The sequence below is a fragment of the Coregonus clupeaformis genome, unplaced genomic scaffold, assembly GCF_020615455.1.
Source record: "Coregonus clupeaformis isolate EN_2021a unplaced genomic scaffold, ASM2061545v1 scaf2617, whole genome shotgun sequence".
In the NCBI taxonomy this organism is placed as follows: domain Eukaryota; kingdom Metazoa; phylum Chordata; class Actinopteri; order Salmoniformes; family Salmonidae; genus Coregonus; species Coregonus clupeaformis.
The window spans coordinates 5,001-21,991 of NW_025536071.1; the positions used below are offsets into that span (position 1 = coordinate 5,001).

Consider the following 16,991-nt stretch of genomic DNA (forward strand, 5'->3'; position numbering starts at 1 on the left):
GTAATAACTTTATTGGTACCTCTCCAGTTGTACTGTAATAACTTTATTGGTACCTCTCCAGTTGTTTTGTAATAACTTTATTGGTACCTCTCTAGTTGTTTTGTAATAACTTTATTGGTACCTCTCCAGTTGTTTTGTAATAACTTTTATTGGTACCTCTCTAGTTGTTTTGTAATAACTTTATTGGTACCTCTCCAGTTGTTTTGTAATAACTTTATTGGTACCTCTCTAGTTGTTTTGTAACTAACTTTATTGGTACCTCTCCAGTTGTACTGTAATAACTTTATTGGTACCTCTCCAGTTGTACTGGTAATAACTTTATTGGTACCTCTCCAGTTGTTTTGTAATAACTTTATTGGTACCTCTCCAGTTGTTTTGTAATAACTTTATTGGTACCTCTCCAGTTGTACTGTAATAACTTTATTGGTACCTCTCCAGTTGTATTGTAATAACTGTATTGGTACCTCTCCAGTTGTATTGTAATAACTTTATTGGTACCTCTCTAGTTGTACTGTAATAACTGTATTGGTACCTCTCCAGTTCCCCTGGGTTTGTTCCTCCACCAGGTATAAGGCTCCCGGAACAAAACCTTGTAGTTCTGCCTCAGAGCCTGTGGAAACATCCAGCACATCCTACCATCAGACCCTCTCTCTCACATACAGCACATCCTACCATCAGACCTTCTCTCTCTCTGGGTGTGTGTGTGTGTGTGTGTGTGTGTGTGTGTGTGTAGCCTGAGGGAAAGACATACACAAGTATAATATATACAGTACCAGTCAATAGTTTGGACACACCTACTCATTCAAGGGTTTTTCTTTATTTTTTTACTATTTTTTACATTGTAGAATAATAGTGAAGACATCAAAACTATGAAATAACACACATGGAATCATGTAGGAACCAAAAAAGAGTGTTAAACAAATCAAAATATATTTTCTATATTTGAGATTCTTCAAATAGCCACCCTTTGCCTTGATGACAGCTTTGCACACTCTTGGCATTCTCTCAACCAGCTTCACCTGGAATGCTTTTCCAACAGTCTTGAAGGAGTTCCCACATATGCTGAGCACTTGTTGGCTGCTTTTGCTTCACTTTGCCGTCCGACTCATCCCAAAGCATTCTCAATTGGGTTGAGGTCGGGGATTGTGGAGGCCAGGTCATCTGATGCAGCACTCCATCACTCTCCTTCTTGGTAAAATAGCCCTTACACAGCCTGGAGGTGTGTTGGCTCATTGTCCTGTTGAAAAACAAATGATAGTCCCACTAAGCCCAAACCAGATGGGATGGCGTATCGCTGCAGAATGCTGTGGTAGCCATGCTGGTTAAGTTGCCTTGAATTCTAAATAAATCACACACAGTGTCACCAGCAAAGCACCCCCACACCATAACACCTCCTCCTCCATGCTTTACGGTGGGAACCACACATGCGGAGATCATCCGTTCACCCACACCGCGCTCACAAAGACACAGCGGTTTGAACCAAAAATCTCAAATTTGGACTCCAGACCAAAGGACACATTTCCACTGGTCTAATGTCCATTGCTCGTGTTTCTTGGCCCAAGCAAGTCTCTTCTTCTTATTGGTGTCCTTTAGTAGTGGTTTCTTTTGCAGCAATTCGACCATGAAGGCCTGATTCACACAGTCTCCTCTGAACAGTTGATGTTGAGATGTGTCTGTTACTTGAACTCTGTGAAGCATTTATTTGGGTTGCAATTTCTGATGCTTGTCACGCCCTGGCTCTGGGGACTCTTGTATGCTGAGCCAGGGTGTTAGTTTCTTTGTGTAGTGTCTATGTTTCGTTTCCTATGTTCTGTTCTAGGTTATGTGTTTCTATGTTGGCGTGGTGGTTCTCAATCAGAGGCAACGAGAATCAGCTGTTGCTTGTTGTCTCTGATTGGGAACCATACTTAGGCAGCCTGTTGTGCACTTGTGTTTTGTGGGATCTTGTTCGTGTTGGTTTTGTGTTCATGACCGAGGACTTCACGTTTCGTTTTGTTGTTTTGTATTTTGTATCGTGTTGCTAGTACACTATTAAAGAGATGTATGCATATCACGCTGCGCCTTGGTCCAATCATTATGACGATCGTGACAATGCTGGTAACTGTAATTAACTTATCCTCTGCGGCAGAGGTAACTCAGGGTCTTCCATTCCTGTGGCGGTCCTCATGAGAGCCAGTTTCATCATAGCGCTTGATGGTTTTGCGACTGCACTCGAAGAAACTTTCAAAGTTCTTGAAATGTTCCGTATTGACTGACCTTCATGTCTTAAAGTAATGATGGACTGTCGTTTCTCTTGCTTATTTGAGCTGTTCTTGCCATAATATGGACATGGTTTTTTACCAAATAGGGCTATCTTCTGTATACCCCCCCTACCTTTGTTACAACACAAATAAATTCTACAAATTAACTTTTAAGAAAGCACACCTGTTAATTGAAATGCATTCCAGATGACTACCACATGAAGCTGGTTGAGAGAATGCCAAGAGTGTGCAAAGCTGTCATCAAGGCAAAGGGTGGCTATTTGAAGAATCTCAAATATATTTTGATTTGTTTAACACTTTTTGGTTACTACATGATTCCATATGTGTTATTTCATAGTTTTGATGTCTTCACTATTATTCTACAACGTAGAAAATAGTAAAAATAAAGAAAAACCCTTGAATGAGTAGGTGTTCTAAAACTTTTGACTGGTAGTGTATATAAACTTTAATACCTATTGAAATATATTTCTGATTAAAACTGAACATTATTTTTAATTTCACATTAAAAAAGAAAAGCGAGAGAGAGAGAGAGAGAGACAGAGAGAGAGAGACAGAGAGAGAGAGAGAGAGAGAGAGAGAGAGAGAGAGAGAGAGAGAGAGAGAGAGAGAGAGAGAGAGAGAGAGAGAGAGAGAGAGAGAGAGAGAGAGAGAGAGACTGACCATAGCTACGTAGGGTTTCATCTCCCAGCCCTGCATGTTGGTGTTGTCAATAATGACAGGAGAGGAAGAGGCCACCATCGCTTCCTTGGCTGAGGACAAATACACACGTTATTATTCAACGGCTGGGGAAACAGACACCATCCACTTACATAGCTTAGGGTGTAGGGTTAGGGTTAGTGTGGGGTTAGGGTTAGGGTTAGTGTGGGGTTAGGGTTAGGGTTAGTGTGGGGTTAGGGTGTAGGGTTAGGGTTAGGGTTAGTGTGGGGTTAGGGTGTAGGGTTAGTGTGGGGTTAGGGTTAGGGTGTAGGGTTTAGGGTGTAGGGTGTAGGGTTTAGGGTGTAGGGTTTAGGGTGTAGGGTACAGGGTGTAGGGTATAGGGTGTAGGGTACAGGGTGTAGGGTATAGGGTATAGGGTGTAGGGTATAGGGTGTAGGGTACAGGGTGTAGGGTATAGGGTGTAGGGTTTAGGGTATAGGGTGTAGGGTATAGGGTGTAGGGTGTAGGGTGTAGGGTGTAGGGTACAGGGTACAGGGTGTAGGGTGTAGGGTACAGGGTGTAGGGTGTAGGGTGTAGGGTATAGGGTGTAGGGTATAGGGTGTAGGGTATAGGGTGTAGGGTGCAGGGTGTAGGGGTGTAGGGTGTAGGGGGTACAGGGGTGTAGGGTACAGGGTATAGGGTGTAGGGTATAGGGTGTAGGGTATAGGGGTGTAGGGTATAGGGTATAGGGTGTAGGGGTGTAGGGTATAGGGTATAGGGTGTAGGGTATAGGGTGTAGGGTGTAGGGTACAGGGTTTAGGGTGTAGGGTTAGGGTGTAGGGTTAGTGTAGGGGTTAGGGTTAGGGTATAGGGTTAGGGTGTAGGGTGTAGGGTTTAGGGTGTAGGGTTGTGTGTACCTCTAGCGTGGTTCCAGTTCGTGGGCCTCCCTAAAGCTGAGGGCTCGTAGCGATAGTCCCCATGGCGACAGAAATAATCATCCGTGCTCAGCACCACCCCATATGGGTTCTGTTCCAGCATAGCCCTACACACACACACACACACAGACACACACACACACAGACACACACACACAGACACACAGACACACACACACACAGACACACAGACACACACACAGACACCCACACACAGACACACAGACACACAGACACACACACACAGACACACACACAGACAACACACACACACACACACACAGACACACACACAGACACACAGACACCCACACACAGACACACACACACACACACAGACACACACACACACACACAGACAGACACACAGACACACACACGCACGCACACGCACGCACGCGTTATTGGTGTGTGTGTGTGGTCTATCAATATTGGAAACACACACACACACCCTATACACACACACACGCACGCACACGTTTATTGGTGTGTGTGTGTGGTTATCAATATTGTAAACACACACACACCCCCTATATAACACACACACACACATCTAACACCCCCCTTACCGGGCCAGGGTGGACTTGCCCGACCCCGGGAGCTCCCCGAGCAGCACTAGGACACGCCCCTCCAGCCGGAGTCTACCATGTTGGCCAGAGAGGAGGGGTGCTCTGGGAGCAGCAGCCGCAGACACACCCCCTGTCCAGGACCCGGGGATGGTAGCGCCCGCTTTTACAGGGGCTCGTCTGACAGGGCCCTGGGCCGACCAGTGGGAGGCGGGCGCGGCTTGGGTGTGCCAGGGGGAGGGGCTTAGCGCCACAGGGACGATGAAGGTCGGCCCCCCCCCTGCCTGGTTTCCGTGGATACGCGGTTGGAACTCCGACGCCCGAGCATTCCAGAACGGCGAGTTGTTGAGTCGCTCTTCCTCTCCTCCTCCTGAGACGCTTGTCTTCGTCCTCGCCCCCCCTACTCTGCCGCCCGGTGGTACGGCCCGCCCGCCCTCTGGAGGAACAGTGGACTGGTCCAGTTTCCTGTATGCCTGGAATGCAGAGGGGCGATCGGCGGCCCCCAGGTCCAAAGGCAGGCTGGGTTTAGTTCTGTCCGTCTCGGTTGGCGCTGAGGTCAGATGGCTGAAGTCCAGTAGTGGTCTCTGCCGCTGGTCACCCACTGCTCCTCCAGAGAAGCTAAGGCTCAGGCCAGAGACAGGGGAGTGAGCTCCGCTAGCCTGCCCAGCTGAGAGCACCCTGTCTGGGCATGGCTGGTCCCCTGGGGGCCCCCTCCTGGAGGCTGAGGCTCTTGGGCTGGCCTGGAGCAGCGGGGGCTGAAGGAGGGAGGACAGGGAAGGGAGGGGGACGGAGGGAGGAGAGGAGGAGGAGTGAAGACCACCGTGGTCCCTCTCTCCGGCCTCCTGCTGTATGGTTAGATTCTCCAGCTCACGGTCGATCAGAACATCAAACTCTTCGGTCAAGTCAGTGGTCAGGTCCCGGTCACTTCGCTCCGGAGAGGAGGGGGCGGCGGGGAGGGGAGAGGGGGACAGCGGTCGCCCCTGTAGGGGGGTGAGGGTCTGGTTTGGAGGGGTTGTGTTGGGGGCTGAGGAGAGCTGCGGCAAGCTCGAACCCAGAGAGGAGGGGAGGAAGGGGGCTGATGCCCTCAGCTGCTACAGACAGCTCCAGAAGAGAATCCATCGCATTCTCAACTAGAGGAAGAGAGATGGTAGGGGGGAGATGGTAGGAGAGGGAGAGGGAGAGGGGGAGATGGTAGGAGAGGGGTGGAGGGGGGAGATGGTAGGAGAGAGAGGGGGGAGAGGGAGAGGGGGGAGAGATGGTAGGAGAGGGGGAGAGGGGGGAGATGGTAGGAGAGGGAGAGGGAGAGGGGGGTGGTAGGAGAGAGAGAGGGGGGAGAGGGAGATGGTAGGAGAGAGGGGGGAGATGGTAGGAGAGGAGAGGGAGGGGGGGAGATGGTAGGAGAGGGAGGGGGAGATGGTAGGAGAGAGAGAGGGGGAGAGGGAGAGGGGGGAGAGATGGTAGGAGAGGGGGAGGGGGGGAGATGGTAGGAGAGGGAGAGGGAGAGGGGGGGTGGTAGGAGAGAGAGAAGGGGGAGAGGGAGATGGTAGGAGAGAGAAAGAGAGGGGGAGAGATGGTAGGAGAGAGAGAGAGAGAAATATGTTTTTTTGATTAGGATCTATTTTAGTCCTCATTTGGACTAATCTTCCAAGAGTCCATTCAAATACAATTTATAATACAATCACATTTTCACATATAACACACTGTTACAAACAGACATAATACACTGACATATTGACCAGATAAATATTATAACAGTCTAAAATGATAGATTGATTCATTCATCTACCACAGTCCTGCACAACCTTCAAATATATTATATTTAAAATGGTTCAAAACTATTGTTTGAATTTAGGAGAGAGAGAGAGAGAGACAGAGAGACAGAGAGAGAGAGAGAGAGAGAGAGAGAGAGAGAGAGAGAGAGAGAGAGAGAGAGAGAGAGAGAGAGAGAGAGAGAGAGAGAGAGAGAGAGAGAGAGAGAGAGAGAGAGAGAGAGAGGGGGGGAGAGAGAGACAGAGAGAGAGAGAGAGAGAGATGGTAGCTAAGAGGACCTAGACCCAGACCACAGCATCACCAGCCACACCCCAACCAGCTAAGACCACCCCAAGCAAACCCTGGCCACACCCCAACCAGCTAAGACCACCCCAAGCAAACCCTGGCCACACCCCAACCAGCTAAGACCACCCCAAGCAAACCCTGGCCACACCCCAACCAGCTAAGACCACCCCAAGCAAACCCTGGCCACACCCCAACCAGCTAAGACCACCCCAAGCCAAACCCTGGCCACACCCCAACCAGCTAAGACCACCCCAAACAAACCCTGGCCACACCCCAACCAGCTAAGACCACCCCAAGCAAACCCTGGCCACACCCCAACCAGCTAAGACCACCCCAAACAAACCCTGCCGCCACACCCCAACCAGCTAAGACCACCCCAAGCAAACCCTGGCCACACCCCAATCAGCTAAGACCACCCCAAACAAACCCTGGCCACACCCCAACCAGCTAAGACCACCCCAAACAAACCCTGGCCACACCCCAACCAGCTAAGACCACCCCAAGCAAACCCTGGCCACACCCCAACCAGCTAAGACCACCCCAAACAAACCCTGGCCACACCCCAACCAGCTAAGACCACCCCAAGCAAACCCTGGCCACACCCCAACCAGCTAAGACCACCCCAAGCAAACCCTGGCCACACCCCAACCAGCTAAGACCACCCCAAGCAAACCCTGGCCACACCCTATATATGCCCCCCCATATCAGACCTATGCCCCTTCTGCCCCCCCGGGGGGCAGTATTCGACATAACAATTAGTATCTGGATAAAAATACTTGAATCAGTTATGGAACCCATTGCCCTTTATGGTTGTGAGGTCTGGGGTCCGCTCACCAACCAAGAAATCACAAAATGGGACAAACACCAAATTGAGACTCTGCATGCAGAATTCTGCAAAAAAAATATCCTCTGTGTACAACGTAAAACACCAAATAATGCATGCAGAGCAGAATAATTATCAAAATCCAGAAAAGAGCCGTTAAATTCTACAACCACCTAAAAGGAAGCGATTCCCAAACCTTCCATAACAAAGCCATCACCTACAGAGAGATGAACTTGGAGAAGAGTCCCCTAAGTAGCTGGTCCTGGGGCTCTGTTCACAAACACAAACAGACCCCACAGAGCCCCAGGACAGCAACACAATTAGACCCAACCAAATCATGAGAAAACAAACAAATTATTACTTGACACATTGGAAAGAATTTACAAAAAAACAGAGCAAACTAGAATGCTATTTGGCCCTAAACAGAGAGTACACAGTGGCAGAATACCTGACCACTGTGACTGACCCAAACTTAAGGAAAGCTTTGACTATGTACAGACTCAGTGAGCATAGCCTTGCTATTGAGAAAGGTCGCCGTAGGCAGACCTGGCTCTCGAAGAGAAGACAGGTTATGTGCACACTGCCCAAAAATGAAGTGGAAACTGAGCTGCACTTCCTAACCTCCTGCCAAATGTATGACCATATTAGAGACACATATTTCCCTCAGATTACACAGACCCACAAAGATTTCGAAAACAAATCCAATTTGGATAAACTCCCTTATCTACTGGGTGAAAAACCACAGTGTGCCATCACAGCTACAAGATGTGTGACCTGTTGCCACAAGAAAAGGGGCAACCAGTGAAGAACCAACTTCCCACGGGGGCCAGTATGAAACATCTATTTCACTTGCTTTGGCAATGTTAACATATGTTTCCCATGCCAATAAAGCTCTTAAATTGAATTTAAATGTAAATTGAATTGGTAGGAGAGAGAGAGAGAGCGAGAGAGAGAGAGAGAGAGAGAGAGAGAGAGAGCTCAAAGATATTGCTCCTGCATTTTTTAACAAAAAATATAGATTTAGATAAAGTAGGATTTTTTGGCAGGGACATATACAGGATGCTACCCTCCACAACATAACCTTTATTCCAAACCAAAACTCCAAACCTACAACCTGATTTTGGACGGAATTACCTGGAAAGCTTTCTACTACCAAGGATTACTATTCTCAAACTATACAGCAAATGCTCTGGAAAACAAACAGAAACCTGAAAACACCATCCAACCTGGAACTGAGTGAGTAATGTTTAGTATGAAGCTATTTTTCACTTTCAAAACCAAGAAGAAAAATTCATTACAATGATATATTTTATATTATAAGGACTGAATTCTAAGGCTACCAAGCTTAAGCTTGCTACAAAGAGATACAATTTCAATTAGCACTGACGTGTGAAGTGAGAGGTGTCAAAGCCCTTGAGCCCAACAATGGCAGGAGAGTCGTACAGTCTACCCCAACTAGAGGCTTTAGAAGAGGCCTTAGAAGCACCCCCACTGTTCAGAGGTCATTAAAATACAGTACCCTCTGAATGTAAAAAAACGACAAGACACGAAAAGAGTACAAATTGAAACTTCTTTTGGGGAAGCACGAGACACTTTTTGCTGATTTGTATAAAAATGGGAACATAAGCAACCTTATCTTCCACACAGACCATCCCTGGCATGGCACAGTGCTATACTAGCACACTACCCCTCTCTGTTAAGAGGGGGTGTTAGCGACGGTGGAAACTCAGGATACTGGACAACGAGGACTCTGAGTCGGTCTAATATTAATCTCTATAAATCTGGAACCGTTTTGGTTCAAGGCAACACCAAACAGTTCCAGCTGGACTTTCACCTAATCAAAGAAATAGCTCAGCAGGAGAAGCTGTCCCTTGAGAAAGATACCCCTACCCGAGCGGGTCAGACCAGACCTCTTCATTAAATAACCCCACAGAGCAACCCCAAGCAGAAACTCAACTTCCCAGCACAGAGTACTACTCCCTCATTGAAATGAAGGATAAATTCACCCAGCTGGAGGTAAGGCAGGTGGAGCTGGAACAGCAGGTGCAACACACTCCAGTCAGCACAGACCCAGACAACAGTCCAGCACAACAACACCCCTTAACTAGACCTGGAGAGCTGCAGGTAGAGAGAGACATGTCTGCACTCTGGACTGTGGTGAGACAACATCAACAGGAGAAAGAGCAGGAGCAGGAGAAGAACAGAGCACTAGAGGAGAGGATCAGAGTGCTGGAGGAGAAGGTGAGAACGATGACGGGTGACATTGAACAACGCATTAGAGAACAGCCCACCTCAGATCCTGGCCAAAGTCTCGACACCGCAGCAGAACAGTACACCCTAGACCCTGACCATAGCCTCGACATCACACCCAGACAAACAAATGAAGAACCCCAAGCCCAGGGGATCCCAACCCCCTCTGAGCACCCCCAGTCAGACACCCTGATAGCCCTCATGACGACCCCCCCACACCCACTGAGGACATACACAAGCCACAGATTGTACTCCTTATGGACTCAAACGGGAAATACATACAAGAAAATAAACTTTTTCCAAAACACACAGTGTCTAAACTCTGGTGTCCAAATACCCAGCGCGCCCTAGACCTTCTGTCTAAGGACCGACTAGGATCACCCAGCCACATAATAATACACACAGGCACAAACGACCTGAGAACACAGCAGGAAAGGGTGGCCACATCACTCAAGGGCGTGATAGAAAAAGCTTCTTCTACTTTCCCCAACGCACAAGTGGTTATCTCAACCCTGTTACCACGAAAAAGACTTCCACCCTGCTACCATACAGCGGGTAAACGCAAGTATTTCCCGTGACTGTGCATCAAAACCAAATGTCTTCCTGGCCCACCACTCCACCCTGGACGTGAACAGCCTTACGACCAGGTCCACCTATACAAGGCAGCAGTGCCCACCTTCGCCCGGACCCTAAAGGATATCGCCCTCAACCGCAGACCCAACACCTCACACAGGGAGCAACAGATCAACAGACACCCCGCCCAGACCAGCGAGACACTCTCCCAGACCCTGCGGGACCCCCCCCAGGACCTACACATAGAGGACCCCGCAGAGAGGACCTACATCCAGACCACAGCACCATCAACACATCTACACCCCCACCCCCAACCAATTAACTCCCCCCAAGTCAACCATGCCCACACCCCATTTAGGCCCCCTCAGATCAGACCTATGCCCCTCCTACCCACCCCAAGCCCCTCACTCCCACAAAGAGGGCCTCAACATGAAAGTCACACATACGCCCAGGCCATGAGCAGGCAAACAGGCCCAACACCCACTCTTACACTAGCCCAAGCCAATGGCATGTACCAGATGCTCAGCAGGCTCTGCTCACAATTACTGGCCTGAGGCCAAACCACACAACCAACAACATTAGACACTTTATGGAACACAAAGCCTTCACTATTTCATCCTGGAATATCCAAGGCCTGAGGTCATCTGCCTTTGGCCTAAAGAGCAGGAATCTGGACTTCACCAAAGAAATCGGAAATACAGACATTGTCATCCTACAAGAAACATGGTATAGAGGAGACGGACCCACTGGTTGCCCTCTAGGTTACAGAGAGCTGGTAGTCCCATCCACCAAACTACCAGGTGTGAAACAGGAAGGGACTCAGGGGTATGCTAATTTGGTATAGAGCAGACCTAACTCACTCTATTAAATTAATCAAAACAGGAACATTTTACATTTGGTTAGAAATTCAAAAGGAAATTATCTCAACTGAGAAAAAATGTCCTCCTGTGTGCTACCTATATCCCCCCCACTAGAATCCCCATACTTTAATGAAGACAGTTTCTCCATCCTGGAGGGGGGAAATCAATAATTTCCAGACCCAGGGACATGTACTAGTCTGTGGCGACCTAAATGCCAGAACTGGACAAGAACCTGACACCCTCAGCACACAGGGGGACAAACACCTACCTGGAGGTGACAGCATTCCCTCCCCCATATGCCCCCTAGGCACAACTACGACAACATAACCAACAAAAATGGGTCACGACTCCTGCAGCTCTGTCGCACACTGGGTATGTACATAGTCAATGGTAGGCTTCGAGGGGACTCCTATGGTAGGTACACCTATAGCTCATCTCTTGGCAGTAGTACTGTAGACTACTTTATCACTGACCTCAACCCAGAGTCTCTCAGAGCGTTCACAGTCAGCCCACTGACACCCCTATCAGACCACAGCAAAATCACAGTCTACTTGAACAGAGCAATACTCAATCATGAGGCATCAAAGCCGAACAAACTGAATAATATTAAGAAATGCTATAGATGGAAGGAAAGTAGTGTTGAAACCTACCAAAAAACAATTAGGAAACAACAAATTCAATCCATTCTAGACAACTTCCTGGACAAAACGTTCCACTGTAATAGTGAAGGTGTAAACTTGGCAGTAGAAAACCTAAACAGTATATTTGACCTCTCAGCTTCCCTATCAAATCTAAAAATCTCTAACAGAAAACCAAAGAAAAGTAATAACAGTGATAAATGGTTTGATGAAGAATGCAAAAACCTAAGAAAGAAATTGAGAAACCTATCCAACTAAAAAAACATAGAGACCCAGAAAACCTGAGCCTACGCCTTCACTATGGTGAATCACTAAAACAATACAGAAATACACTACGGAAAAGAAGGAACAGCATGTCAGAAATCAGCTCAATGTAATTGAAGAATCCATAGACTCTAACCACTTCTGGGAAAATTGGAAAACACTAAACAAACAACAACACGAAGAGCTATCTATCCAAAACGGAGATGTATGGGTAAACCACTTCTCCAATCTTTTTTTTGGCCCTATAACAAAGAACAAACAGCAAAAAAATATACATGATCAAATGCAAATCTTAGAATCAACTATTAAAGACTACCAGAACCCACTGGATTCTCCAATTACATTGAATGAACTACAGGATAAAATACAAACCCTCCAACCCAAAAAAGTCCTGTGGTGTTGATGGTATCCTCAATGAAATGATAAAATATAAAGACCACAAATTTCAATTAGCTATACTTAAACTATTTAACATCATCCTTAGCTCTGGCATCTTCCCCAACATCTGGAACCAAGGACTGATCACCCCAATCCACAAAAGTGGAGACAAATTTGACCCCAATAACTACCGGTGGGATATGCGTCAACAGCAACCTTGGGAAAATCCTCTGCATTATCATTAACAGCAGACTAGTTCATTTCCTCAGTGAAAACAATGTACTGAGCAAATGTCAAATTGGCTTTTACCAAATTACCGTACGACAGACCACGTATTCACCCTGCACACCCTAATTGACAAACAAACAAACCCAAACAAAGGCAAAGTCTTCTCATGCTTTGTTGATTTCAAAAAAGCTTTTGACTCAATTTGGCATGAGGTCTGCTATACAAATTGATGGAAAGTGGGGTTGGGGGAAAAACATACGACATTATAAAATCCATGTACACAAACAACAAGTGTGCGGTTAAAATTGGCAAAAAACACACACATTTCTTTCCACAGGGCCGTAGGGGTGAGACAGGATGCAGTTTAAGCCCCACCCTCTTCAACATATATATCAACGAATTGGCGAGGTGGCACTAGAACAGTCTGCAGCACCCGGCCTCACCCTACTAGAATCTGAAGTCAAATGTCTACTGTTTGCTGACGATCTGGTGCTTCTGTCACCAACCAAGGAGGGCCTACAGCAGCACCTAGATCTTCTGCACAGATTCTGTCAGACCTGGGCCCTGACAGTAAATCTCAGTAAGACAAAAATAATTGTGTTCCAAAAAAGGTCCAGTTGCCAGGACCACAAATACAAATTCCATCTAGACACCGTTGCCCTAGAGCACACAAAAAACTATACATACCTCGGCCTAAACATCAGCGCCACAGGTAACTTCCACAAAGCTGTGAACGATCTGAGAGAAAAGGCAAGAGGCCTTCTATGCCATCAAAAGGAACATAAAATTTGAATACCAATTAGGATCTGGCTAAAAATACTTGAATCAGTTATAGAACCCATTGCCCTTTATGGTTCTGAGGTCTGGGGTCCGCTCACCAACCAAGAATTCACAAAATGGGACAAACACCAAATTGAGACTCTGCATGCAGAATTCTGCAAAAACATCCTCCGTGTACAACGTAAAACACCAAATAATGCATGCAGAGCAGAATTAGGCCTATACCCGCTAATTATCAAAATCCAGAAAAGAGCCGTTAAATTCTATAACCACTTAAAAGGAAGCGATTCCCAAACCTTCCATAACAAAGCCATCACCTACAGAGAGATGAACTTGGAGAAGAGTCCCCTAAGTAAGCTTGTCCTGGGGCTCTGTTCACAAACACAAACAGACCCCACACAGCCCCAGGAACAACAAAACAACAACAACACAATTAGACCCAACCAAATCATGAGAAAACAAAAAGAGAATTACTTGACACATTGGAAAGAACAAACAAAAAAACAGAGCAAACTAGAATGCTATTTGGCCCTAAACAGAGAGTACACAGTGGCAGAATATTGACCACTGTGACTGACCCAAACTTAAGGAAAGCTTTGACTATGTACAGACTCCAGTGAGCATAGCCTTGTTATTGAGAAAAGGCCGCCGTAGGCAGACCTGGCTCTCAAGAGAAGACAGGCTATGTGCACACTGCCCACAAAATGAGGTGGAAACTGAGCTGCACTTCCTAACCTCCTGCCAAATGTATGATCATATTAGAGACACATATTTCCCTCAGATTACAGCGATCCACAAAGAATTCGAAAACAAACCCAATTTTGATAAACTCCCTTATCTACTGGGTGAAAAACCACAGTGTGCCATCACAGCTGCAAGATTTGTGACCTGTTGCCACAAGAAAAGGGCAACCAGTGAAGAACAAACACCATTGTAAATACAACCCATATTTATGTTTATTTATTTTCCCATTTCTACTTTAACTATTTGCACATTGTTACAACACTGTATATATACATAATATGACATTTGAAATGTCTTTATTCTTTTGAAACTTCTGAGTGTAATGTTTACTGTTAATATTTATTGTTTATTTCACTTTTGTTTACTATCTACTTCACTTGCTTTGGCAATGTTAACACACGTTTCCCATGCCAATAAAGCCCTTAAATTGAAATGGAATTGAATTGAGAGACGGTAGGAGAGAGAGAGAGACGGTAGGAGAGAGAGAGACGGTAGGAGAGAGAGAGACGGTAGGAGAGAGAGAGACGTAGGGAGAGAGAGACGTAGGAGAGAGACGGTAGGGAGAGAGAGAGACGGTAAGGGAGAGAGAGAGAGAGGAGAGAGAGAGAGAGAGAGAGAGAGACGAGAGAGAGAGAGAGATAGAGAGAGAGCGGTAGGAGAGAGAGAGAGACGGTAGGAGAGAGAGAGAGAGAGAGAGAGAGAGAGCAGAAGAGAGAGAGAGAGAGAGAGAGAGAGAGAGAAGAGGGAGAGAGAGAGAGAGAGAGAGAGAGAGAGAGAGAGAGAGAGAGAGAGAGAGAGAGAGAGAGAGAGAGAGATGGTATTAGAGAGAGAGAGAGAGAGAGAGAGAGAGAGAGAGAGAGAGAAGATGTAGAGAGAGAGAGATGGTATGAGAGAGAGAGAGAGAGAGAGAGAGAGATGGTATTAGAGAGAGAGAGAGATGAGAGAGAGAGAGAGAGAGAGATGGTATTAGAGAGAGAGACAGAGAGAGAGAGATGGTATTAGGAGAGAGAGAGAGAGACAGACAGAGAGAGATGGTAGAGAGAGAGAGAGAGAGAGAGAGACAGAGAGAGAGAGATGGTATTAGAGGAGAGACAGACAGAGAGAGAGATGGTATTAGAGAGAGAGAGAGAGAGACAGACAGAGAGAGATGGTTTAGAGAGAGAGAGAGAGAGACAGACAGAGAGAGAGAGATGGTATTAGAGAGAGAGAGAGAGAGACAGACAGAGAGAGAGAGATGGTATTAGAGAGAGAGAGAGAGAGACAGACAGAGAGAGAGATGGTATTAAGAGAGAGAGAGAGAGACAGACAGAGAGAGAGATGGTATTAGAGAGAGAGAGAGAGAGACAGACAGAGAGAGAGATGGTATTAGAGAGAGAGAGAGAGAGACAGACAGAGAGAGAGATGGTATTAGAGAGAGAGAGAGAGAGACAGACAGAGAGAGAGATGGTATTAGAGAGAGAGAGAGAGAGACAGACAGAGAGAGATGGTATTAGAGAGAGAGAGAGAGAGACAGACAGAGAGAGAGATGGTATTAGAGAGAGAGAGAGAGAGACAGACAGAGAGAGATGGTATTAGAGAGAGAGAGAGAGAGACAGACAGAGAGAGATGGTATTAGAGAGAGACAGAGAGAGAGAGAGAGACAGACAGAGAGAGATGGTATTAGAGAGAGAGAGAGAGAGACAGACAGAGAGAGATGGTATTAGAGAGAGAGAGAGAGAGACAGACAGAGAGAGAGATGGTATTAGAGAGAGAGATGGTAGGAGAGAGAGAGAGACGTAGGAGAGAGAGAGAGAGATGGTAGGAGAGAGAGAGAGACGTAGGAGAGAGAGAGAGAGACGTAGGAGAGAGAGAGAGACGTAGGAGAGAGAGAGAGACGTAGGAGAGAGAGAGAGACGTAGGAGAGAGAGAGAGACGTAGGAGAGAGAGAGAGACGTAGGAGAGAGAGAGAGAGAGAGAGAGAGACGGTAGGGAGAGAGACGGTAGGAGAGAGAACGGGAACAGTTGGTTAAATTAACGCCTTAGCCGTGCGTGACATGTACATGTTTATGTAATTTCGTCTCTCACATGTAGATACTTCCTAACTTTAAGGTGACAGTTGGTGCAAGGTTGTTGATAGAAAGTAAAGTAGCTGAATGTTTTGCCTCCTGTCTTGGGAGGGTTTCAATGTACTGTTGAACTGCAGTCACCACATGACAATGGGAGGTTATGTAACGACATGATCTCACAGACAGACAGTACACATGACATTGAAATACACGCTAGCGCCGAGTATACCGCGGGGAGTACACTTGTCCATACTGTATTCAGCGTTATCCTATTCACAAAATAGGAAAGTAAATGTGTTAGCCTGGAAGCTTTTTGGCTGTAGGGAATTCATCTTATGTAAAATAAGAAAAGAAAAAATGATATTCGTTTAGAGTGAGTGTCAGGTCTAAGTGGAGGAGCAGGAGTGTGGTGTGGGAGAGGAGTTGATCACATAATCAATCATATGATCAATATGCAATATCGGTCAAGGGACCAGCATTGCTGTTCCATCAGTAGCGAATCACCCCCCCGCGTTAGGGTACATGCTTGATTTCTAGTTAGCTATCGAGCTAAACTGAACTTTGGCATAGCTAGCGCCATTCCACTAGCCATAGTATTCGGTCAACAGTCTTACCTTTGAAGTCACACTCGGCCAGCACAATGTAAAGAACTTCGGGGTCCAGGTGTGAAAACATCTCCTTCATCTTCCTCACTATCCCGTCCTTGTCCTGGTAGGTAGCAGTGTCGCCTCCTGAGTTTGTTGACGCTAGCATGTTAGTACCGCCGCCGCGGTAGGGAGAGTTACTCGCCGTGTTGAATTCACTTCTCGACGGGGGCGCACCGTCAGTTCCCGGTATTCGGTAGTAGCTGTTGCTATCGTTTGACAACCCGGGCACTCTTGCCGGGCTATGACCATTTTTCTTTTTCCTTGGCATTCTCGGTGTGTGTGGTGGGTGCCCGAGTTGGCTAATGTTA

At 46.8% G+C, this 16,991-nt stretch overlaps 1 protein-coding gene across 1 annotated transcript in view; it reads right to left on the reverse strand.

Moving 5' to 3' along the window:
• Positions 1-16,951, reverse strand: part of LOC123488955 (NEDD4-binding protein 2-like) — a gene marked incomplete at its 3' end in the record, with an annotated part of 21,844 nt that extends 4,893 nt beyond the window's left edge. The window contains 6 exon segments of the mRNA XM_045219683.1: positions 513-610; positions 2,922-3,010; positions 3,815-3,939; positions 4,402-5,339; positions 5,341-5,528; positions 16,651-16,951. Of these exon segments, the coding sequence (XP_045075618.1) occupies positions 513-610; positions 2,922-3,010; positions 3,815-3,939; positions 4,402-5,339; positions 5,341-5,528; positions 16,651-16,951 (1,739 nt within the window).
• Between the last annotated feature and the right edge of the window lie 40 nt (positions 16,952-16,991).